We start from the raw sequence: 15803 nt of genomic DNA on the forward strand, positions 1-15803 counted from the left end.
GCTTCTCCTTTGTCAGTGAGGGTCCTTGAAGGGGGAGGTGAGAATCCCTGTGGTCGGGCCTTCCAGGACCCCAGGACCCCAGGACCCAGGATGGGGAGGACGTGCTGGGGCGGGCCAGGCCCAGACCAGGGGCAGCTCCGCTACCCCCACCTGCGAGCTGCACAAACATCCGGCGTCAGCCCTGAACCTGGCCTGTCCCGCCGTGCGGGCCACATCTGTCCCCAGTCCCACACCTCGCCGACCGCTGGCTCAGTTTCTCTTCCTGGCCTGTCCCGCCGTGCGGCCGACACCTGGCCGTCTGTCCCCCGTCCCACACCCTGCCGATCGCTGGCTCGGTTTCTCTTCCCCTTCTGGCTCCCTGCTGTCTCCCAGAGTTCTGTTTAGGGCAAAGTTAGACTTAGCTTTCGCCTGGAGATTCCCAGGGGTAGCCAGCTGCGTGGGGGTGAGGGTGCCTGGGGGTGCTGGCCTGAGGCTGCTGGGCCCCGAGCAGCTGGTCACCAACGGCAGCAGCAACTGTCAACCCCAGAGGCCACAAACGTTTATCTTCCACCTGACCAGCCCTCCCAGCCCTTCAGGGAGTGAGGTTCCATTATCTCCAACCCCAGCTGCAGGGAGGGGACCCTGAATCAGGGCCATCCTGGCCCCTGGCCACCTTGAGGCCCCAGATGTGTGGGGCGATTCTCCCCGGGCGGGCAGGGAGCTGGCCTAGGGCTGGGGGACGCGGTGGAGTCAGGGGTGGGCTCCTTGCCATCCCCCCAGTGCACAGGCAGTTCCAGAGCAGGTGGTCCTGAGCCTCTGCCCCCAGCACCGGCCCTCAGCGGCGCTCAGCGAGGCTTTGCTGAGTGAGTGAGTGAGTGAGTGACTCGTCACGGCTGAGGGGCCATGGAAAGAGTGGGGGGTGCGGGTGAGGTGAGAGGGTGCGGCTGGTCAGCCAGCAGCTCGCACTGTGTCCAGGGCAGGTCCCAACCGCTCTCCTGCTGTCTGAACCTCAGTTCTCTCCCCTGTGAAATGGGCCCACAGAACCTGCCCTTCTTTGCTATGTGCACTCAGAGGGTCCATGACCCCCTCCAACCTGCCCCCCTACCCCGCGCCAAGTCAGCATAGATTGAGGGACCAGGGACGCCCACCCCACGGAGCCTCCAGAGGCCACTGACGTCCAGGGGCTGCGGGGTCATGGGCTCAGCTCCTGGCTCCTGGGGATGGAGGTGACCCCGGGAGAGGCCCTGGGTGCCCACCGGTGGTGTGTGGTCCCGAGCAGGCCCCGGGAGGCTGCCTTGGCTCTGGGGACCTCAGTGTCCTCACCCATGAAGGGAGCACCCTCCTCCCGGGGTGGCCTGGGGCCAGAAGGGAGAGCAGGACCCCGGCAGCACTGGCCAGCCCCATCCTCACGGCAGAGAGACGACACCCGCGGCTGAGCCCGGGACAGCCGGCCCCCGGCCGGGCGGAGCAGGCGGCCGTGCTGCACTAAGTTGGCCGCCGTCATCGGGGGGCTCCGTGACGCCCACCCAGTGCCCAGCGGGGCCCCTGGGACATGGAGGGGGGCAGCCAGCTCCCCTGGAGTCCCCGTTGCCAAAGACCTGTTCCCAGCTGTGCTGAGCAGGTCAGTGGCCGGCAGCTGGTGGGGCCCGGGCCTCGTCCCCGATCCTGACCGGAGGTGTGAGAACCTGCCTCCAGTGGCCCCGGGAACCTGGGATCAGGAGTGGGGGGCATGCCAGGGAGCAGCTCCTCTCAGCCCCCACGCACTCAGTCAGCCCAGATCACCGGGGTTCAGGGTCCCTGGGAGGGTCACGTCAGGAGAGTGGACCTCAGGGCGCTGGGGGGCAGCAGGTCCTCCTGGCGGGTGGGGACCAGGTCTGTCAGCCCAGCGGAGGGGTCAGCAGGACCGGAGTGCGGGGAGCGTGAAGCTGGGGCCTTGGGGGACGAAGACGCTGGGCTAGGGGAGCTGACACTGGGGGCCAGAGGCAGCAGAAAGCGGGTCTGGGGAAGGGACAGGGACCTGTCCTGGGGGCTTGGCCTTTGAACTCTATCCTCAAGATGCTGCTGCTGGGCCAGGCAGGCCCTGTGCCAGGTTGGCCCTTTCCGTGGCAGGGCTCAGGGAGCACCCCTGCCCCCCGCCCCCAGCCTGGAACCGGGACTGGGGCAGAGTCTCCAGGAAGAGGCCGCCCTCTCCCAGCCCCTCCCTGAATGCCCGGGCCCTAATTCCTGACCCAGAGGAGGGGCCGGGGCGTGAGGAAGCCCGTCCCTCCGACCCAAGGCCCCACAACTCCCTCCCTGAGGCCGTGGGTCCCGGGGGCCAGGAACCTGGGTCCAGGCGGGCTTGGAGCACTCGGGGTAGAGGGAAGCTGTGCCCCAGAGCCAAAGCTAAAGTCCAAGCCCCCTCCCCGTGAGCCCAGGGGGCCAGGGAGAAAGGAAGGGGGAGCCGGGGCTGGGAGACCCTCAGGAGCGGCCCAGCCCGGAGACCCGGCAGGACACGGAGAGATGGATGCAGGCCAAGGCCCCAGGTCAGTAATGGTGACAGCTGTCATACCGCAGAGAAAGGACGAGCCAGGGGCCGGCAGGTGTGGGGGTCCCCACCAGGCAGGGATGGAGCGCTCCTCTGGACGACACCAGCCACGGGCAGCTGTGTCTGGCCAGGTGGCAGGGCTGGGCAGGGCCCTGTGCTGGAGGAGGAGAGTCGGGGGGTCTTCCCGGCTAGTCTCTAGGCAATGCCTGCCCCCCCGCCCCGTCACTGTGAGCCTCTCCCCTTGGGGTGTCCTCTCCTTGGTGCCTGGGATTCCTGAATCTCCAGAATCCTGGAGAGGTTGCCGATTAAATACGAGACAAGGAAAAAACGAGCAGCGGGCAGGATTTCTGAATGACGATGAGGCCGTTTTGTTGCAAGCAGACTGGGTGCAGGAGGAAGGGACGCAGGGGACCACGTGGGAGGGGAGACCCTCCCGGGGTCCCGGGGCTCCAGGAGGGTGGGGGCCCAGGGCCCTAAGAACACTCGGAGGGCTTCACTGTCTTCGTCACGGTGCTCCCCTCGTGCGTGACCTCGCAGCTGTAACTGCTTTTTGGGTTCCACTCGCTGCCCGTCAGGGTCAGGTAGCTGCTGGCCACGTACTTGCTGTTGCTCTGTTTGGAGGCCTGGCTCGTCACCACGCCCCGGGTGACGGGGGTGCCGTCTGCCTTCCAGGCCACGGTCACGTTGCCCGGGTAGAAGTCGCTGATGAGACACACCAGGGTGGCCATGTTGGTGCTGAGTTCCTCCGTGGAGGGCGGGAACAGGGTGACCGAGGGTGCGGACTTGGGCCGACCTGCGGGTGGTAGGGAGACGGAAGGTCATCGGGCCAGCATTCCTGGTGGAGCCCCTGACCTCGGGAGACAGAGAAAAGTGACTTTTCCGAGAGAGCAGAGGGTGGGACAGGCTGTGGAAGGAGTGAGAGCCACTTACCTGAGATGGTGACCTCGGTCCCGCTGCCAAAGACATACCACGGTAAGGAAGCCTCAGACCAGACGCCAGGCCAGCACCTGGGGCCTGTCCCCCTGGGGTCGGGCCGGAGTGGGAACCTGCTGGGCGTGATGGACACCGGGCTGTGTCCTGTGGGAGTGGGTGTGGGTAGCCAGCCCTCCAGCAGCCGGGGCACCCCGGGTGATGCTGTCTAACGAGCTCACCCTCCGCCGCCGCCTTCTCCTCTGGTTACGGTTACCAAGGGTGGGAGAGGGAAGAGATCAACTGGGAAATCGGGACTGGCACGTGCGCACTACTGTATATGAAGCAGACAGCTAATGCGGACCTGCTGTGCGGCGCGGGGAGCTCTAGCCGACACTCTGCCGTGGCTTACGGAACACAGCTTTGATCCCCGGCGCGGGAAGATGCCCTGGAGGAGGAAATGGCAACCCACTCCAGCCTTCTTGCCTGGAAAATCCCACTAACAGAGGAGCCTGGAGGGCTACAGTCCATGGGGTCGCAAAGAGTCAGACGTGACTGAACATGGCATGGAATGGCTCACATGGGGAAAGAATCTAAGAAAGTGTAGATAGATGTCTGCGTCTGACTGATTCACTTTGCTGTACAGCTGCTGCTGCTGCTAAGTCGCTTCAGTCATGTCCGACTGTGTGACCCCATAGACGGCAGCCCACCAGGCTCCCCCGTCCCTGGCATTCTCCAGGCAGGAACACCCGAGTGGGTTGCTGTTGCCTTCTCCAATCCGTGAAAGTGAAAAGTGAAAGTGAAGTCGCTCAGTCGTCTCCGACTCTGTGCGACCCCGTGGACAGCAGCCCACCAGGCTCCCCCGTCCCTGGGATTCCCCAGGCAGGAACACCGGAGTGGGTTGCCATTGCCTTCTCCAGTGCATGAAAGTGAAAAGTGAAAGTGAAGGCCCTCAGTTGTGTCCGACTCTGTGCGACCCCATGGACTGCAGCCCACCAGGCTCCTCCGTCCCTGGGATTCTCCAGGCAGGAACACCCGAATGGGTTGCCATTGCCTTCTCCAGGCTGTACAGCAGAAATAAGCAACTCGACTATACTCCAACAAAAAACATTTTCAAAAGAAGACTGGTCCCGAAAAGGTTGCTAACGGTACAATTCCATTTATAGAACCATCTTGAAGGGGACAAAATTAGAAAAGAAGACCGGGTTAGTAGCTGCAGCTCGTCTGTCCCGGCTGGGGAGGGAAGGAAGTGGGCGTGGCCAGGAAGGGCTCAGAATATTCTGCAATTGACTGCATCCCGGTCATACCCTGGCTGTGGTTTTTTTGTATTACAAGACATCACTGTTACGGGAAGCTGGATGAAGGGTACGGGGGACCCCCTGTATTACGTCTTACAGCTGCATGTGAATCTACAAATATCCCCAAATAAAATGTTTGCTTGAAAAAGAGGTTACACACAGCGTGATGATGCTGATATCTGGAAAAGGCAAAACTGTAGGGTCAGAACCATAGGGATTCCCTGGCTGTCCAGTGGCTGTCTGCAAGCTTCTGCTGCAGGGGCCATAGGTTCAGTCCCCGGTGGGGGAACTATAGATACCACCTGCCACTCTGCGTGGCAGATCAAAGGAAGAAACCAGTGGCTTTTCACGGCTGGGATGGAAAGAGGACTTTACACAAGAACCCAGAGAAATCTGGGGAGGGTGGTAGGAATGTTCTGTGTCTTGATTGGGGTGGGGGTTACACAGCTCTATGATTTCATCAGCATGTGTTCATGGGAAGGACTGATGTTGAAGCTGAAACTCCAATACTTTGGCCACCTGATGTGAAGAGCTGACTCATTTGAAAAGACCCTGATGCTGGGAGGGATTGAGGGCAGGAGGAGAAGGGGACGACAGAGGATGAGATGGTTAGATAGCATCACCGGCTCGATGGACATGGGTTTGGGTGGACTCCGGCAGTTGGCGATGGACAGGGAGGCCTGGTGTGCTGCGGTTCACGGGGTCGCAAAGAGTCGGACGCGCCTGAGCGACTTTCTCTTTGACATCTCACCCTCCCTTCTCACTGGACGCCTACGCTGTCTCTACTTCTTCCCCGAGAACATACAGTATTCAGCCAAAGTTCTGATATATCATCAAGATAAACTTCTTTCATTTTTTACCTTTATTTCTATTTTTTGGCCGTACCACATGGCGTGTGGGATCTTAGCTCCCCGACCAGGGGCGGCACCCAGGCTCCCTGCAGTGGAAGTTCAGCCTTAAGCCCTGGACTACCCTGAGAAGTCCCGAGATGCGTGTGTAGAGGTGGGGTTGCGTGATTAAGCAGAATGCCCATTTGTATGACTCTTGGCACGTGGTGTTGTTTGTGCAGAAATTCAACCTCCCACTGACAGTCCCTGACAGTGTCTGTTGCTCCCCATCAGCCCGCTGGCGACCTCACTGTAAATCCACCTGCCGATTCCTTAGGTCCCCGTGGACCGGCCCCTCCTCCGGTCGCCTTTCCGCTGCCCCTTCTCCAGCCTCTAATCTGGCCTCACACTGGTGTTTGATCCAGAACTGTTTTCCCAAAACGACAACCTGACTCTGAGAGCCCCGCCCTTGAACCCCTCAGCCCCTCCCCCTGGGTCCTAGGGTGACGGACGGGGTGGTGTGCAGCCTGCTCCGCCTGGCTCTGGAAGCTCCCTGCAGGCCTGCGCCCCACGCTGTCCACCTCGGGGGCCCCCGCTCCCTTTGCCTGGAGCACCCCGTCCCAGGTCCATGACCCGGACCCGTGAGACCAGCTCAGGCAGCAGCCCTCCCACCTGCTGCCACGGCCACCCCCGCCTCTCTGGGGCAGGTGTCAGGCTGCGAGGCTCTCATCTAGCTCGCACCCCTCACTTTGCAGAGGGGAAACTGAGGCCCAGAGGAGTGGACTTGTCAGCCCAGCCAGCGTCGGGGAGAGGGGTGCGCACAGGGGCCGCTGGAGGCTTGGGCACTGGGAGTCAGCACCAGCGTGCGTCCTTGGGCAGCCACCTCACCTCTCTGGGCCCCCGTCCTCATCTGCAAATTGGCAGTGACAGTGGGGCCTGCTTGGGGGGCTGCTGAGAGGGAGGCTGTGCCTCTAAACGGTCAGTGCCCATGACGGTCGTGCCGCGGGGTCACTGATGGTCCCAGACTGTCCCTGGTGGTCAGTGCTCTGTCCAGGGACCCCCACCACACACAGAGAGGAGGACTGGAGCCACACGGCCAGGGGGGCAGACCGTGGACCCCCAGGCCCTCGCCTGGGCCTTTCCCATGGACGCGCCTGCACCCTGGTGGGCTCGGGCTCCTGGGGGCCAGTTGCAGGAGGTGGCCCTTGGCTGGGGGCCCCAGGGCACCGGGAAAGGTTCCCCCATCACCCGGCAGAGCCTGTGCCCTGGTGCTCCAGGGACCAGTGCCTGCCCAGCGAGGGGAAGGGCAAGAAGGTGGTTCAGCAGCCTAGGGGCGCCCCGGGGACCCCAGGACGACGAGGGCAGTCACCCCGAGACCTCCTGCCCCCGCCTGCCTTGCTGCTCCACTCGGAGGACCAGCGCCGGGCGGGGAGAGCCCAGTCTTGGGTGCAAACGGTCAGTGAGGCCAAGAAGCTCAGCAATCCAGAAAAATGATGTTTTAATCCAGTAAAAACAATTAATGCAAAATAGTCCACACCAGACAGCATGCCGATGCTTCAGACGAAGCCTCCATCTCCAGGCCCCACCCTCCGGCCAAGGCGCCGCCACCCCACCCCCCTGCCATCTGCCCTCACGGCGGCTCTGTCCTCACCCCCAGCGTCGGGAGCAGGGACCCCCGTGCATCCCCACGACCCCCCCGGCCCTTACCTGCCCCACAGGCTCCACGGGCTCTTTCCTGCCGGGGCCTCCATGCGGGGGGCCGTGCTCTGAGGCGCCGCCGTCGGGAGCAGCAGGCCGTGGGCGCCCACTGCCAGGCCCAGCAGGATGAGAGGCCAGGGCTGCCCGGGGACACCGCGCTGACCCCTGGGGGCCTCACGGGCCCCCTGGTCTGGCCTGGGCCTCATGTGCTCCCACAGCCAAGGGCACCTTGGGCAGACGCGCTGGTGTGGGCTCCTCCTTGGAGGGGGTCGAAAGTGCCCCCGCTTCCCCTTGCTGGCAGGGGCCGTCCGGGCATGCCCCGTCCCACGGGGCCCGTCCTCTGCCTGGGCCTTCTGTCCCTGCCCCCAGCACCGCCCCCTCCCCCAGGGCCCAGGGCCGGTACTGGGGAGCCTCTCCCAGGGGCCTCTGCCAGCTGCCCTGCTTGGTCCGGATCCAGGGCTCAACTGCCTCAAACCGCAGTCTCTGCCAACCTGCCCCAGGGACCCGGGGGGACACACCTGCTCCCACCCTTGTTCCCAAGGGCGCCCTGGGCGTCTCTTGCGGGGGGGGGTCGAGAGGGGACGAGGCCAAGGCTGAGGTGGGGGTGAGGAGATGGCCCAGGTTACAGGCCAGCTGCAGGGCGGGGAACCAAGGTTTCATCACAAAACTGGGCGTAAGGCGCCGTGTTCAGCACCCCCCTCCGCCATGGGTCACACATACACACATGCGTCTCACACACACGCACACACATCCATGTGTCTCACACACACACATACATCCGTGCATCTCTCACACACACCCTCATAGTAAACATAATAAGAGCAACCGTCATCCCCAGCCCCCTCCAGCAGTCCTCCTGTCCCCACACTGATGCTCCATCTCCCTTAAACACAAGCTCCCCGTCCCCCCCCCAGGCTCCGTGAACCACCGTTCTTTTGCTCTCAGGGTCTATGATTTTGACTCCTACTCTTGCCTGGAAAATCCCATGGACTGCAGCCTACCAGGCTGCTCCATCCATGGGGTCGCTAAGAATAGGACACGACTGAGCAACTTCACTTTCACTTTTCACTTTCATGCATTGGAGAAGGAAATGGCAACCCACTCCAGTGTTCTTGCCTGATGAACCCCAGGGACGGGGGAGCCTGGTGGGCTGCCGTCTGTGAGGTCGCACAGAGTCGGACACGACTGAAGCGACTTAGCAGCAGCAGCAGCAGCAGCAGCAGCAGGGACCAGGTAGTCCTGCCTGGGAAATTTCGTGGACAGAGGAGCCTGGCGGGCTACAATCCAGGGGGCCCCAAAGAGTTGGACACGACGGGGCGCATGTGTGCACGCATACACACACACACAAACACACACAGAGACACACACACACACACACACACACAGACACACAGACACACACACAGACACACACACACAGACACACACACAGACACACACACAGACACATGCGCTAGTATCTATACACTCTGGATGGTGATGGGAAATGGATTTCTTACAGGAGGTTTTGATAGGAGAGCCTTTGGAGAATGTGGTTCTGATCCAGCGTCTGTAGGAGACGGAGCTTGTCGTCCCACCCGCGCTTGCGCATCAGATTTGTGTTTGAAACTACTCTGCTTCAGGTCTCCGTGGTTTGTCCATCACTGTGACGCTCTCCCCAGAGGCCCCCAGAGTGAATTTCACGAAAGCCACGTGCCCGCGTGGTCAGGCCGCCCCAGACATCCTGTCGGCACCTGCCCAGGGCAGTCACAGGATGCCGTGGCAGGGAGACTGACTTCTCCAGGTGACCGGGAGTTCCTGAAGGTAAGGTCAGGCTCCAGGGACCACGTGACTTAGCTTGGATCCCCGTATTCCACACACACTGACTGGGCATCGGCAAGGGCCTGATGCTGAATCACGAGACCTCACAGTTCTTGGGTAGATGGGCCAGGCCCTGGACAGCAATGGGGTGCGGTCACCCTGATAGCTGCTATGCAGCTGAGTATGGGGGAGCCCCTGGGGTCCCCGACCTGGTCCAGCTTCTCCCCACTATGGTGCCTGGCTCACTCCAGCCTGGGACCTAAGCTCCTCACACTTTGGGGGCTGGATCTCGCTTGGAGTCCCAGGCGGAAGCTGCTCCCTCCCAGTCCCCCGGGCAGGTGTGACACTCCCCCACTGCCCAGGGAAGCGGTGGTTCCCCCGGGGACAGCCCTAGGTCTTGGAGACAAGAAGGGGCTGTCCCTCAATCCAGGGACCCCAGCTACAGCCCACCCGCCCCGTGCCCTGTGCCTGGCCGCTACTGCAGACCACGAAGCCTGCGGTGGCTGTGGTCGGAAGTCCGCGTCTGGCTGGACCCCGGGGACCCTGGAGGGGTGGGCGGCTGAGAAGCCTCTTCAGAGCATCAGCTGCTGGACACACGTGGAGCTTAAGTGGAAGTGTCCTAACAAGGGAGGCTGAAGCAGATGACAAGGGCGCCAGAAGGGCTCTTCCTCTTGCGTGGAGCCGCCAGGGAGCCTGTGACGATGCGGGTTCAGACTCAGCAGGTCTACGGCGGCCTGGACAGGTGGCATTCTTCACAAGCCCCCAGGTGACGCTGGGCGCTGCCAGCCCGTGGGTGCCCTGCACCATGCCCTCGTGGTGGTTCCCCAGGACAGCTCTGAGTTCCGCGGAGCTGACGCTGAGCTTGAAGCTGCCGCGTCTCTGGGCCTCTGGGTCGAGGATGAGCTGATGAGACGCTGGGAAGGACAGGAGGTGTCTCATTTGAGGGGCTAGTCCAGACCGCCCCCAGTTGGATGGCAGTCACTAGGAATGGAGGGGTCAAGGTCGGCCCGTAAGGACCACCACCCTCCCAGCCCCACTTCCCTCTCTGCGGTCCAGGCAGCGTCCAGCGGAGGAGAACCTGTCACGACTTCCAGCCCGGGTGCCACTGTGCCTTGAGGACGGCAAACAGAGCTTTAACTTTGTTTTTTAATGGCTTTCTTTCTTTTTTAACTTTGAGTGAGTGGTGTAAGGTGGGTTGTGTTTTCCCGAATCTCTCCTTAATTTTTCTTCTCTCAGGACAGTGAAGTGTTTGGGAGCCTGGTTTAGCCGTCACCAGGATCACATGGATGGTTTCAAGTGTTTCTCGTTCTCGTCCTCTTCCTCCATTCAGGGAGTTCTAAATCATGAGTCTTTCAGGGAAGACACTCATATGCACTGGGTTAGTCGCTCAGTTGTGTCCGACTCTGCGACCCCAGGGACTGTAGCCTAACAGGCCCCTCTGTCCCTGGGATTCTCCAGGCACAAATACTGGAGCGGGTTGCCATTTCCTTCTCCAGGGGATCTTATCAACCTAGGGATTGAACCCAGGTCTCTTGCATTGTAGGAAGATTCTTTACCATCTGAGCCACTATATATATATATGCGTATGGAGAATCCCAGGGACGGGGGAGCCTGGTGGGCTGTTGTCTATGGGGTCGCACAGAGTCGGACACGACTGAAGCGACTTAGCAGCAGCAGCAGCGTATATATACATATACACACACATAATGGAATATTACTCCGCCATAAAAAAGACTCAGCTAATGCCATTTGCAGCAGCAGAGATGGGCCATCACGCTGAAGTCAGCCAAAGACAAATATCATACTCTATCACTTCTATGTGGAGTCGGGAAAGAGTATACAGAGGGGTTTGTATACGTAGCAGAAGCAGACTCGCAGACTCCAGAGCAGAGGCTGTCAAAGGGGAAGTGTGATGGGGGAGAGGCTGAGAGTTTGGTACTGATATACGCACACGGTGGTACAGATGATTGATGGGGACCTTCTGTATACGTAGCACAGAGAACTCCGCTCGCTGTTCTGTAAAAACCTAACTGGGACAGGAACTCGGAGGAGAGTGGACATGTGTGTCACTGAAGGTTTCGGCTGCACACCCGAAGCTGCCCCAACATTGTGAGTCAACTACACTCCAAAATAAAGTAAATGTTAAATTAATAATAAAAGAGATGAATGGCAAAGCTAAAACTACAGGAAAAACAACAGTACTGAAGATCCATACACCAACACTTTTTAAAAAAAAAACAAAACACCATCTTTTAGAGAACCAGCTGAAGTGAAGGTGATTTGGCCCAAATGTTCTAAAGACGAAACTGAATGGGCTGTTTACGACGCACCACCGAGTCTCTGGTTAGGCACCGACTTGAAAGGCCTTGTGCTGCCTGAAGACAGAAAAACTTCCCCCAGTCTCAGTGGATTAAACACCCCAGTATGTTATACCCATGAACGCGTGACGGTGCCAACAAGTTGGAGGATGCTGGCACGCTGACTTGTGATTTTCGATGACTGGTGAATACAGGGGGGAAGATCAGACATTTATCCTGCCTTTACTATAGGAAAGTCCCTGGGGCGCCTCAATCATCGATGAGGGGACGTGTCCCTCCTAGTTCTGCTGGAATGAAAACGTCCTCATTTCACATCCTGTCGTGAACTGTGTGCACATCACAAATATGCGATGTGGAATGAGACGCCAGCCAGGCCCCTCTGCGCTCAAGGGCCTCTGAATGTCAGCCCCACCCTGGCCTCTTTGAGTGGGGTCACCTGCCCCAGCTCGACTTGCCAAACCCCCGTCACAGCCACGTGGGCCTCGGTGTGCGTGCAGAGCCCCTGCACTTCGCTGCGTCTGATAGGTAGGCTCCTTCCCACCAGACCCCTGGGTCCTCCTCAGATCCCCTCCCCGGGCCTCAGTGTCTAACTCGGGCCAGAGTGTCTGGGCCCTGGCCTTCAGTACCACTGGTGACCTGTCCCAGCCAGCTGGGCTCTGCGTTTCTGGGTCAGACTTGGGAGCGGGATGATGGAGCGGCCGACAGGACGCCCTGCTCTCTGGGTTTCTCGCTGTGACTCTGAATCCCAGAACCGCAGAGGATGGAAGCGAGAGGAGGGCTGGTTACAAGCAAGAGACAGAGCTCTTTGAGGACCACCTAGCCGGCCTCTGGGAGCCGGGGCCTGGAGGTCCGTGACCAGAGGCAAAGGTCTGAGGCAGGAAGAGCTCAGTGCGTTTCAGAGAGCGGAAGCCTGGTCAGTTCAGTTGCTCAGTCACGTCCAACTCTTGTGACCGCGTGGGCTGCCGCACACCAGGCTTCCCTGTCCTTCACCAGCTCCCGAAGCTTGTTCAAACTCATATCCATCCAGTCAACGAGGCCATCCAGCCATCTCATCCTCTGTCGTCCCCTTCTCCTCCCACCTCCAATCTTTCCCAGCCAAAGTACTGGAGCTTCAGCATCAGTCCTTCCCATAAATATTCAGGGCTGATTTCCTTTAGGATGGACTGGTTGGATCTCCTTGCCGTCTAAGGGACTCTCACGAGTCTTCTCCAGCACCACAGTTCAAAGGTCTGATGCAGGAAGCAAAGCACTCAGGGGCAAAGGTCTGATGCGGGAAGAACCCAGTGCATTTCAGACAGCTGAAGCCCGGAGGGGCTGGAAAGCGGCCAGAGCTGAGATAAATGGTTTTACAGGAGATACACACACACACACACACACACACACACACACACACACACACACACACGCGCGCGCACACACACACACGCACACAGGGAAGGGCTGCCCCTGAGGGTCTTTTCAGTCTTGAGAAATGGACATTCTCAGACCAGTTTGGAGTCACAGGGGAGACGGTTCACCTGGCGCCTCTCTGAATGGGAGACGTGTCCACATGTGGTGTGGACGTGGATGTACGGGGTCCCTCTCTGCAGGGCACACGTGGACCCCGCACCTCGGGGCTTGGGGTGCAGATATGGGCCAGAGTAGCAGGAACCCACAGTTTCACTTTCCCCCAACAAGCCCACTGATGAGGCCGCATCCCTGCCTGCGGGGTCTTCTAGGGTCCTGAGGGGTTGGTACCCTGGAGTCCACAGGTACAAGGGGCCTCGGGCGGCCTTGCTCACCCCACCGAGTGTGGTCTGGCTGCAACCTGGAGGCAGGAAAGGGTGTTTCTCCAGAGCAGGGTCAGCAGAGCACCAGCCCAGCCCTGTCTTGCTTCTGTAAACCAAGTTTAACAGGAAGCAGTCATGCCCATGCATTCAGAGAGGGTCTGTGGCTGCTTCTGAGCTCTCAGGACAGAAGTAAGTAGTTGCCACAAAGATCGTATGGCCCAGAAAGCCAAAACTAGTTACTATCTGTGCCTTTTACAGAGAACACTTCCTCTCACCTGGCTGAGGGTGTCTCGGTTGGGACGATTTTGCCACCTTGGGGAACTTTGGTGATGTCTGGGGATGTCTGTGGTTGTCATAACTATGGGTGGAAAGCCATTTGGGGGGGGGGTGGAGGCCAGGGATGCTGCTGGATCCCCTGGAGTGCAGGCCAGCCCCCCACGGCACAGAACAGTCTGGCCCAGTGGGGGACCGAGTCCACAACCATCCCTGGGCGCCGCTCTCCTCCCCAGAGGGCCAGCGAAGGTGCTTTCTAAGCTGCTCACTCCTTGCCCACAATCAGGTGACAACAGCGGGTCCTGTCCTTGGCAGGGGCACCCCCGAGGGGCCATGTCAGCACCCCCCCTGCCCCGGTAGACCCACAAGCCCAGGGGCTCCGGCCAAGCAGACCACGGCCAGCCAGTCTCCTGGGACCTTCACCCTGGCATTCCACTCATTCTGATGGTTCGAAAAGCATCCTGGGCCTCCTCTGAACCAATTCAGACCACTCGGCGGAACAACTTCCCAAGACTCAAGCAGCTTTAATCCCCGAATCCAGCCTCCAAGGGGGCTCACAGGGGTGTCTTCTGGCCCTGGGCAGCCCACCGCCCCGGCCTTCTCACCCACACCCCCACACCGCGGGGATGTGGCCCTCCGGCCTTTAATGCAAGGGGAGCGTGTCCCAGGGGCCCGGGCTGGCCAGCTCCCTTTCTTCCCCCTCCTCTCTCTGCGTCTCCCGCCTCTGCCCCACGACCCGGGCCCCCACAGCGCAGAAATAGACAGCCTCGTCCTCGGCCTGCAGCTCAGCAATACTCAAATACCCCGTGTTCTTGGCCAGGTCTTTGGAGCCGGAGAAGCGAGGGGGCACCTGGTGGCCCTGCCTCTTGTTGGAGGGGGAGAAATATCTCAGCAGGAACCTTGGGGGGTGGCCGGGCCTCTGCTGGTACCAGTAGATGTTGTGAAGGCCGATGTTGTGGTCACCGCGCAGGGTGCAGGCCAGGCGGACGGTGGCTCCCAGAAACGAGGTCACGGAAGGCGGCTGACTCAGCACGGGCTGAGGGCTGCAGCCTGGGGACACAGAGGAGTGTGGGCACCGGGGCAGAGCAGGGCGCGGGGAGGGGCCGGGGGCCGCCAGCTCCGGGGCTTCTCACCTGTGCCATGGAGCAGGAGCCCCAGGAGGACCGGGGCCCAGGACATGGTGCAGCGGAGCAGAGTTCTGCAGCCAGAGTCCTCGCGGAGCAGGGCCAGTCTCCTCCTCTGCCTTCCTCCCCACCTCCCAGGGGTGGGGTCTTGGCACTGCGGCTCCGATGGCCATCCCAAACTTCCCTGGGTTTGCAATGCCGGTTGGGGGGAATGGCCGCCTGCTGGCTTTTGTGGCTCCTGCCTTAACCCAGGGGAAGCGTTGAGGGAGGAAGCACCTGCCCGGGGCTCACAGCCCAGTGCCCAGGAGGCCAGGATGGAGTCCCCAAGGGGGTGATCTCCGCATCCCCCAAAGGAAGCTAAGCCCCACAGAGTGAGGTTCTTGTGCACACTTCTGTGTGTGGTGAACCGGAAGAGAGGACAGGTCCTCACGGTGGGAAACACCTGTTGGGTGCTGCAGAAGGTGTAGGGGCCCTGGGTGAGGGTCCGCTCCGTCCCCTCCCACGCCCCTAACATGCCCTGCCCCCTCCAGACCCAGCCCCTGTCCCCCTGGAGTGAACCCGGAGTGACTAGCAGCTCCCAAAAAGGAAGCATCTGGGTGGGCTTTCAGGAGGCGGCAGAGGTAGCCTTACCTCCTTCAGCCCTGCCCCAGGCCTCTGCCCCTCGTCCTCAGGGGGCTCTCCCCAGGGAGTGGGGGAGGAGGCGTCTGTGAGCTTGGTGGTCCTGGGGGTCCACTCCTGCCCCTGGGTCCTCAGGTCCATAAATGAGATGTGGTGCGTGGACCACGGTGTGTACAGTAAAGAAACAGCTGCTCCTTGTTCCTGGTTCGTGGGAGGCAGCCTCTAAATACAGTGCTTGTTATTCGGGCGGCCCCTGAGTTTACACTAATGGGTGATTTGCGAAGGATCCTGGCCATGAGGAAAGCCCCACCCAACGATGGGAAGATGGGAACTTTGAGCTGAGCTCCCAGGACGGGGAGAGGGGCTGGAGACCGAGTCCAATCACAGAGCCAGTGGTCCCCGAAACTGTCCTGAGTCATGAAACCCCAGTGGACACCGAGGTTCAGGGGAGCCTCGCAGGCTGCTGGACTGTGGACATGTAGGGTGGAGAGGGAGCCTGAAGACCCAGCAGCCCACCTCTGGGGCCCCCGCGCCCTGGTGCAGCTTTCCGTTCACTGCTCCTGGCCTGCAGGCTTTACAGCGGACCTGCGGTCGTGAGGATGGAGCTTTCTTCAGCTCTGTAAGGGTCTCTACCAAGTCGTCCAGCCTGAGGGGTTTGGGGAACAC

General features: G+C 60.8%; 1 gene segment (V, D, J or C); it reads right to left on the reverse strand.

Moving 5' to 3' along the window:
* Positions 1 to 2963: 2963 nt before the first annotated feature.
* LOC102185492 lies at positions 2964 to 14585 on the reverse strand. The segment is given in 3 exon segments: positions 2964 to 3296; positions 3434 to 3549; positions 7245 to 7457. Coding segments are annotated over 3 exon segments (633 nt in total).
* Between the last annotated feature and the right edge of the window lie 1218 nt (positions 14586 to 15803).

Source organism: Capra hircus, unplaced genomic scaffold (assembly GCF_001704415.2).
Source record: "Capra hircus breed San Clemente unplaced genomic scaffold, ASM170441v1, whole genome shotgun sequence".
Classification (NCBI taxonomy): Eukaryota; Metazoa; Chordata; class Mammalia; order Artiodactyla; family Bovidae; genus Capra; species Capra hircus.